At 43.9% G+C, this 8,870-nt stretch overlaps 1 protein-coding gene across 3 annotated transcripts; it reads right to left on the bottom strand.

Moving 5' to 3' along the window:
* Positions 1-1,252: 1,252 nt before the first annotated feature.
* On the bottom strand, positions 1,253-8,322 carry FZD7 (frizzled class receptor 7). Of its 3 annotated transcripts, none has more exons than XM_075608611.1 (2): positions 6,059-8,322; positions 1,253-3,859 (listed from the first exon to the last, which is right to left on the bottom strand). In XM_075608611.1, exon 1 carries the CDS (start codon positions 7,775-7,777, stop codon positions 6,110-6,112), a length of 1,668 nt encoding a protein of 555 aa, XP_075464726.1. In that variant the 5' UTR covers positions 7,778-8,322; the 3' UTR covers positions 1,253-3,859; positions 6,059-6,109. The 3 variants fall into 3 exon arrangements, with proteins under 3 accessions (XP_075464726.1, XP_075464723.1, XP_075464725.1); XM_075608608.1 differs by having other exon boundaries at positions 1,537-3,859; positions 5,486-8,322; XM_075608610.1 differs by lacking the exon at positions 1,253-3,859 and adding an exon at positions 3,915-5,672.
* Positions 8,323-8,870: the final 548 nt, after the last annotated feature.

The following is an 8,870-nucleotide window of genomic DNA, read 5'->3' on the forward strand; positions in this document are numbered from 1 at the left end:
TAATGCACAGGAAAGGTACTTCCTATCAATTAATTCAATGTTGTGAAAGTTTAGCCCACTTTAATATTAATTCTGGAATTTAGGTTGAAACCCAAGTCAAAAAGCTTTGCATTAAAAGAAAGTAGGATACATGCAACACCGTCCATAAGAAGTTCTGAAATAGTTTTGTTAGTAGTCCCAAAACCTAAGATCTCTCTTTAACAAACTCCCTTCCCCCACTGAAACTTATTATCTCACATAAGGAATGCAAAGATAAACAGAGACATGGCTATGGTAACAGCCTCCATCTCAAAACACCAAAAAAAAAAAAAAAAAAGGTTTTCCAGCCTTTTTTTTTGATCAATGTTTCACTACTTGGTCCTGTTAAATTGCAATGAAAATGTAAGCAGTTTATAGTGTTTAAAGCTCTAAAAAAGTAAACCAAATGCCAATCATTAAGATTGAGTGGTCACATAAAGGGTTAATTTAGGCGGGGGGGGGGGGGGGGGGGGGGGAGTGTAATGCACTTTTTTTCTTGTAATAAACCTAAACAAGGAGGGTCTGATATTCAATTACTGCACAAGTCATTATTCCAGGACACCCTCGTTTCAGAATTACAATTCTGTTCACCCATTTTTGGTTAGCGAGGAAAAAAATAAAAAACAAAATAAAAGTCTCCTCGAACATTCCTTGCTGGCTAACCAGTCATTCTATAAGCATGCAGTTACATTGACATTGCCGTTAATAGAAATTGGGCCTGCAATATGGAAGCTGCCAACAAAAAGGAAGAACAAAATTTGATTTAAATTTTTTGTTTTTGTTTATTTAAATGTCTTATGGACTAGGAAACCTCCAGGGCTGTTTAATTGTTAATCATAATAATTTGTATTTCCAGCTGTAAAGTTTTCGACCAATAGGTTGCACAAATGAATGAAGCACAAGATAGTTGTCGAAGAGCAATCATAGAAATAAATTGCACACCACTGTTAATAAAGACATGCAGGTATAATTCTGCTTCTAGTGCTTACCGCCCAATGGTCCCGGCGTCTCAAGGCTGGACTTGATAATGGCACAAAAATGAAGGAAAGGAGGAGCACACAGGAGACTTGATTTGAGTTTTGAAAAACTTCAATAAGGTGTTCACAGCATCAGAGCTTTAGTACAGATAACGTTTCAGGACTAATGTGTCCCTTCCTGAAACATTATCTGTACTAAAACTCTGATGCTGTGAACACCTTATGGAAGTTTTTCAAAACTCAAATCAAGTCTCCTGTGTGCTCCTCCTTTCCTTCATTTTTGTCACAAGATAGTTGTCACTAATGGACGCCATCATAAAATTACTATGACAGGTGATGGTGCCCACTCTTACCATACATGGCAAAATTGCTTTCATTCATTTGCAAACACAAAAATAATATGGACCAAATAGAGCATTTTGGAAAGAATCTGAAAAACAAACATTGAAGTTGTATACATTTGCATGTATATGAAATAGATTAATAAATATTTAGTTTTTATAATCAGATCGATTCAGAACACATACTTGCAGGGCTGATAAAAGAAATTAAGGGCAGGAGTACAAAAAATAAATAAAATGTAGCTGCCATTTAAGTTTTAATTACCAAGTTGCAATTGGACAGCCCACCAAGACTCAAAACTGCAGGGTGTGTGCAGGCAGTGTGGCTGTCACTCACAGCTGGAGCCCCAATACTAGTGCCCCACAATGCCCTGTTCCTACACCTTGGCACCTTTAAGCACAAGGCATTGGTGGGGCACTAGCATCCAGGCTCCAGCCACACTGCCGTAGCATGTTCTGCCGGCCGTATTCACTCATTTACTCAGCCTCCTTGCACCCTACAGCTCCAAGCTTAAATCACAGAAGAAACAGCTATATTTTTTACTTTAATACGCTGACAGACGTAAGGACAAATGTATTATTTGGGTTGGGGGTGTATCTGTGTATTAAATGAAGTGGAGGCATGTATGGGTAGGTGGTGTGTGTGTGTGATAAAAGGTCTTTCATCTCTGTGGAGGCCAGTAATTGATGTATAACTTTGTGAACTAATGTTCTCATTTACTGGTGCATCTTAGTGGAATTGTCCAGCCCTGCTTACTTGCACATAAAAACACCTTAAATTATGCTTCTTTGAAAAGGACTTCTTTAATCAGATTGCAGAGCTGCCACAATTCAACAAAAGCAGGACCAATATATCTTTGCAATTAAATGCAGCTTTTAATTAGCAGCTGAGGGGAAAATTATATTTTGTGTCTGAATGAAGGTTGTAAACAAGCATTCTTATTCAAGCTGTGCCCAAAGGAAAAGTGGTTGAGACAAAACATTCTAACTATGATGGACAAATAAAAAACACACCAAAAAACAGCACTGCCCACACCCACCTGTCCAGATCTTTAACCTCCTACAAAACCAGAACACACAAACAAAATGCTCCATTCCTTTATTATTTTACTACATGGAAGAAAGGACCAACACAGTTACCCCCGCCCCCTTTACCTAACTGGTGAAGGGCTCTTATTTACTTATGGATGCGAATTGGAAGTCACAGGGATTATCAATCTCACATGCTCAGCATGTCAGACCTGACAAACAAGGGCCGGCTTGTTACATTTTCTGTAAGGCTGAAATATTAAAGAACTACCCACTACATAGTTCAGGTGTATTTCCCCCCCCACCCCAATTAATAAAAACATTGATTCAAGTCTTTATTGGATCTCCCACACACTATTGTAATACAAAACCCCAGGAGGTAGGTCACTGACCCCATTACATGAGGAAGTAGCCATGCAGTTTGTCATGAGAAGCAATTTAGACATGTGCAACTAAGGCTGCGTCCAGGGTTGCAGCAGCCGTGCGGAGGCGCGCTCAGGCTGAGGAAAAGCGGGTGCTTTCCCTGGCCTTGGTTAGCACGCCATCCGGGGGTGTGTCGGGGGGGGGGGGGAGGTAGTGACATCACGGAGCTGGTTCGCCCTCATTGGGCGAACCGCTCACGTGACCGGCCCTGCGCTCCCTTGAAACTAAAAATTGAATAAGACCTACGCTTACAGAACCGTGCGCGAGCCCCTGCTAAAGCCGCTCTCATTGCGGCTGCAGGGGCTCACTGGTAAGTGAGAGCGCGCCTAAGCGCTGACCATGCCCGAGGCCTAATGGGTGTTTTTTTTTTTAATATTTAACAAAGTGATTTCCTGAATTCTATTAAAATTAATAAAGCCTGCAAGAAGCACAACAAAAATGTGCAATTTAAATTGCTAGGTAGGGAAAGAATAAATCAGGACAGAGTTGGAAAGCAGTTTGTTTATCATAAACCCATAGGGACCATTTTTTATGGTTGACGCAATGTTCTTTTTAAACTGTCAATCAGAAAACATTTGACACTTTACAATTCCCTGCCACGTATCTATTTTCCTGGTTTAATATGTCTGTCAAATGCATGCCCCCTAGACCTTAGTGTCCAATTCCCACAATCCTGGTAATGGCTTGCAGACAGTGTGTACAGATTTCACAATTAGATGTCAATTAGGAGGGTCCTTTAAAAAAAAAAAAAAATAAATAATTTGCGCTTCTGTAAACAATTGGGATCTGGAGGTAAAAAGGGACCATTACCCCACTGACCTTCCCTATAAAATTTCTTAACACTTTTAAAAAGGCGGTTTATTAAATGTTAGCGTTTCCATAACTTAGCATCACCTGCACACACACCCCTTTTTTTATTATTATTAAGTCCGAGGAGTCAGGGTAATATGGGCACTAATGTAACCTGTTAAACCGCTTCCAACACTGCAGGATGCTGTGTAGAGGAAGGGGATTTTCTTATAAGCATCACTTCTGCACATCATAGGGCAAACATTCCTTACTGATGGAAATCTGTATAATATAGATATAAAAATTAGATTTTTTTTTTATAAACACATGAAAACACTTACCTAAAAAGTAGGCTTTATTTAGTGATCTGTACACAAGATAAAGTGAGGCGTGGAGGCCATTTAAGTCAAAAAGTAGAAACATAAATACATATATATCTTCATACAAAAAAGGTACAATTATTTACAAAAAATATATAACAGTGTAGTCTTCATTTGCTGATCGTTTGACATGCACATTAAAAACAATTATAAAAATGATCTCTTAATGTCATACATAGTATTTGACTTCAAAATACACAATATGCAGCAATTGTTAAAACTCCCTGGAAAATTACAATGGTGAACTTTTCAGAAAACAAAGTTACCACATTATGAACAAAGATTAAAAAGTAAAATCTTTTAGTGTTATGATGAATAATGAACAGGCACAGGCTCTGCATGAATTAGAATAGCCAGCCTATAAATGTTTTAACCTGATTTCAGTCTTCTGTAAAATCTTTGAAGTCAATGTTCATTATATACACATTGTACCTAGCCCAGGTCTGTCACACTGACTGTCAATTTATGAAAATGTTAATTGAAATCTAGGTGTGACTGACCATGGTTTTCATATATATGGCTACATTGTGTTCTGCAAACAAAAAGGAAACAATTATCAGTGTTGAATTTGTGTGAAATCATGGAAGGCAAGCTCATGAAATGTAAACATTAGCAGACTGGTGATTAGTATCAGTCCCCTTTAACCTTGTTGCTGCCAGGGTGACCACACATTGTTTTGCAATCTGTTGATGGCCCTTAAAAAAAGGTGTTAAGTGTTAAACATTGCTTGGTTAGTGCTATAAGACCATTAAAAGCATAATGAATCTGTACATAAAAAATAATAATAATCTTGGCTTTCCAAGGTCTGTAATATGACTTTACGCATGTTTACTTTAAAGTTAAAAAAAACCTTTTTAAAAACATTAAGGCTGCTACTCTCCTATAGGATAAGAGTATGGGTACTGTTAAGGAATTTGAGACGCCATTTGGCTTTTTCTAAGAGAAATCTTTAACCAATGCACTGCTGCAGAGGCCCATTAATCGCTGATCAGTACTGACAACAATTGAAGCAACTAAGGTGTTAAAAGAAAAAGCATAAACATAGTATCCATTAGGAGCAATAAAGGGCAATTATATGCATGTGCCCTTTAAAAAAAAAAAAATTAAATAAAAAGTTGAATAGACGTTTATCTAATTCAACCAACTAGAAAATATGCATTGCCACGTGGTCGTAATCAAACAAACAAACACTATTACTTGCAAAAAATAACAAAAAAGTGTTCAAACAAGTAAACATGGTAGCAGTGGATTTTGCATGAAAATATGCTCTCAGGGAAACCTTATTGACTTAACAGTGGGGTACCCAATATCTAGCAAAAGGCTGTATTTGCCCAGCTGCTGAGTATATTAAGTCCCATTCAGAGATACTTTAATTAACTGCCTGCAGGGTGCTTGGAGACTAAGGAAACCGAACTTATTTACTGTCCACAAGCTTTAAGCACCCATCTGCTGGGTAAACAGAGACACATACTATATCTAGCAGCTGAGTAAATTGACAAATGCTAAAGCACAACTGCAAGAATCTCACCTCAACCTCCCCATTTCTTGATGTAGACGCACTGGCTGTTGGTCTGCTTTTAATGTATATGGTGTGTTGCATAATGTAGACATGGAGGAAAATGCATTACAGATGTGAAAGATGCAACAGGAAGATCTGCTTAAACCTCCCTTTAGCGTCCCCCACTACCATGTAGCTGCATTTTGGCTTCTTTAACCTGTAATCAAAGAATGGATTTGTTTAAAGACGTTAAGAAAAAACCCACAAACTTGCCCCCCAAAAAGGTAAAATAACGGCCCTGCAACATATCACGGGGTGAACACGGTGACAATATATTGTCTGCTACTGAACACTCTAGACTGTCATTACCATACATGTCCAGCTGCATACAAGACCTTCAGAAATGAAAACAGCATTGTCCGAAATAAGATAAACCCCAGCACTTCATGGAGATGGTTCATCCCTTTTAATGGGAGCTCAGAGGGTATCAATTGTTCATTCATTGATTTGATAACTTCCGAGCTTGGAATTAAAATCACCCACAGATATCCTCAGCACCATGATATCAGTTTGTGTAATCACAACAAGTCCCTTAACACTTACAACTCCATATACGTCTGGGAAATGAGTCAGGGCTTTGGGGATGGGGGGTGCTCATACAGCAGTCTCCCCTTTGCTGTTGTTGCTCAGTCTATGGTAGAACCGCCGCCAGGACTGTAAGGTTTTGCCTGACCAGATCCAGAAGCTGGAGGTAATGCCCACGATCATGGTCATGAGGTATTTGATCATGAAGACCGTGAAGTCTGGGCTCATGGGGGCGAAGTTGTTAATGGGGCAGGGCACTGCGAAGCTCTTGCAGGTCTGCATGAGCCAGGTCTTCTCCCACGTGTCCCTGAAGGCCTGCTCGTAGAAGTAGCAGGCCAGCACGATGGTGGCGGGCACGGTGTATAGGACGCTGAACACGCCGATCCGCACCATCAACTTCTCCAACTTCTCGGTCTTGGTGCCGTCGTGCTTCATGATGGTCCTAATCCTGAAGAGGGACACGAAGCCGGCCAGGAGGAATGAGGTGCCGATGAACAGGTAGACGAAGAGGGGGGCCAGCACGAAGCCCCGCAGGGAATCCACGCTGTTGATGCCCACGTAGCACACCCCGCTGAGAATGTCCCCGTCCACCTGCCCCATAGCCAGGATGGTGATGGTCTTGACGGCTGGCACTGCCCAAGCGGCCAGGTGGAAGTATTGAGAGTTGGCCTCGATGGCTTCGTGACCCCACTTCATGCCGGCGGCCAGGAACCAGGTGAGGGCCAGGATCACCCACCAGATGGAACTAGCCATCCCGAAGAAGTAGAGGATCATGAAGAGGATGGTGCAGCCCTCTTTCTTGGTGCCCTGCGCCACCGTCCTGTAGCTGTCATCCGAGAACTTGTCCACGCACACCACCTTGTCCTCCAGCAGGAAGCCGGCGGCATACGCCACGGCCACCATGAAGTAGCACCCCGACAGGAAGATGATGGGCCTCTCCGGGTAGCTGAACCTCCTCATGTCCACCAGGTAAGTGAGTACCGTGAATAGGGTGGAGATCCCGCAAAGGATGGCCCAGATCCCAACCCAGAGCCGGCCGAACTTCACCTCCTCCTCCTTAAAGTACATCAGCCCGTTGGTCCGAGTGGGCTCGCAGGGGGCCCCGCAGTCCTTCTCCCCAAGAAAGCGGTAACCGAGGTAAGGGGGCACCTTGAGCTGCCGCGGGCAGGTAAACTCCCGAGTGGTGTGGGGGTGGAAGGTGATGAGATCCGGCAGGTATGGGGTCGGGTAGGCGGTGGGACCGGGCGGGGTGTCCGACGTGTTTTGCCCCACGCAGATCTCCCCGGCCCCGTGCACCGGGAAGTTCTCGCAGCGCAGCCTCTCGGGCCACTGGAAGCCGAACTTGTTCATCAGGGCCTCGCAGCCTTGCCGGGCCCGCTCGCACAGGGAACGGCAGGGGGGGATGGCCTGCTCCAGCACCGTGCACACCGGCGCGTACATGGAGCACAGGAAGAAGCGCAGCTCGGCCGAGCACTGCACCTTCACCAGCGGGTAGAACTGATGCACCTCCAGCCCCGCGTCCTCCTGGTTGGTGTGGCCCAGCAGGTTGGGCATGATTGTCTGGTTGTAGGCGATGTCGGTGCACAGCGGGATGGAGATGGGTTGGCAGAAGCCATGGTCGGGCACCGAGATCCCCTTCTCGCCGTGGTATTGCGGGTTAGCAGAGCCGGGAGGAAGCACGGCAAGCAAGAGTGTGAGGGAGTACCAGAGGGCCCCCGGGTAACCCAGACTTGGCATGGCGGATACGAAGGAGTACTTAAAAAAAAAAAAAGCCAACAAAGTGCGGCTGAAGCGAACTAGTAACCGATTCTCCTCCGTGGAATTACCGTTAGCCTCAGGCCAGCAGGGGGCGGTAGTGAAAGAGCAAGCAGAGCTCCGGCCTCTTGTGGAAGAGACGGGACAGGAAAGTTTTGTGTGGCTTCCCCTCCGACCGTGCCGAAGAGAAATCTCTCCCTCCCCCAAAAAAACAAGCGTCTGGTGTACGAAAAAGTCCGGAGAGGCAAGGAATAATAACTTTGCAGCTTCACAAAATCTTTCCCCAGTTACAGGCGAAGTCCGCTGCAGCTCAGCCGCTCTGATCCCTTCTGTGTGCGCTCGGTGACTACAACATCCGCGCTTTCACGCTGCTTTATATAAGCTCGGTAGGCGCCTCGCGCCCGCTGTTGTAACTTTTTTTCTTTTTCTTTTTTGCTAACGGAATTAGAACGTTTAGTCAGCTGTCCTCGTGCTCGAACGACCAATCACTGACTGAAGGGACAAGCGCGCGCCGCTTTATAGAAGAGGAAAAAAAAAAAACACAGACACCACGCACAACAAAAAAAAAAGCGGGTGGGGCTCCGCCAATCTAATTTGCCCCGCCCACCACCAATCACTTTTCCACCTCCCCATTCACAAACCTAGGGCAAAGAGAGAGAAGGCGAATGCAAGTTGACGAGAAAGGGGCGGGGCTTAAGTGGTCTGGACACGAGCCAATGGGAGCTTTTGTTTTTCTTAAGGGTCCAGCTCGTGATTGGTTGGTTTGAGGTTGAGAAGCGGGAGGGGGGCAGACCAGGGGGGGATGTTGGAATCCGAACAAAGCGAGGGGCGCCTTTCGGGGGGTGGGGCAAGGACTGGCCTTGAGTGAGCTCAGGGATAGAATGTGTGTGAGGGAAAAGTGTAACCACAGGATGCAAAGGGTTAATAATACTTGCAATGCTAATTCAGGCACTAATTAAATATATATAAAATCATAAATCATGAATGTAGACTCATAAGAAAAGAAATAAATCACAAGAAGGGGTACTATAAGCAAAAGTCATGTGTAACATTTAATTTCACTTAAAAAGTGTAT

This window comes from Ascaphus truei, chromosome 7 (assembly GCF_040206685.1).
Source record: "Ascaphus truei isolate aAscTru1 chromosome 7, aAscTru1.hap1, whole genome shotgun sequence".
NCBI classification, from domain to species: Eukaryota; Metazoa; Chordata; class Amphibia; order Anura; family Ascaphidae; genus Ascaphus; species Ascaphus truei.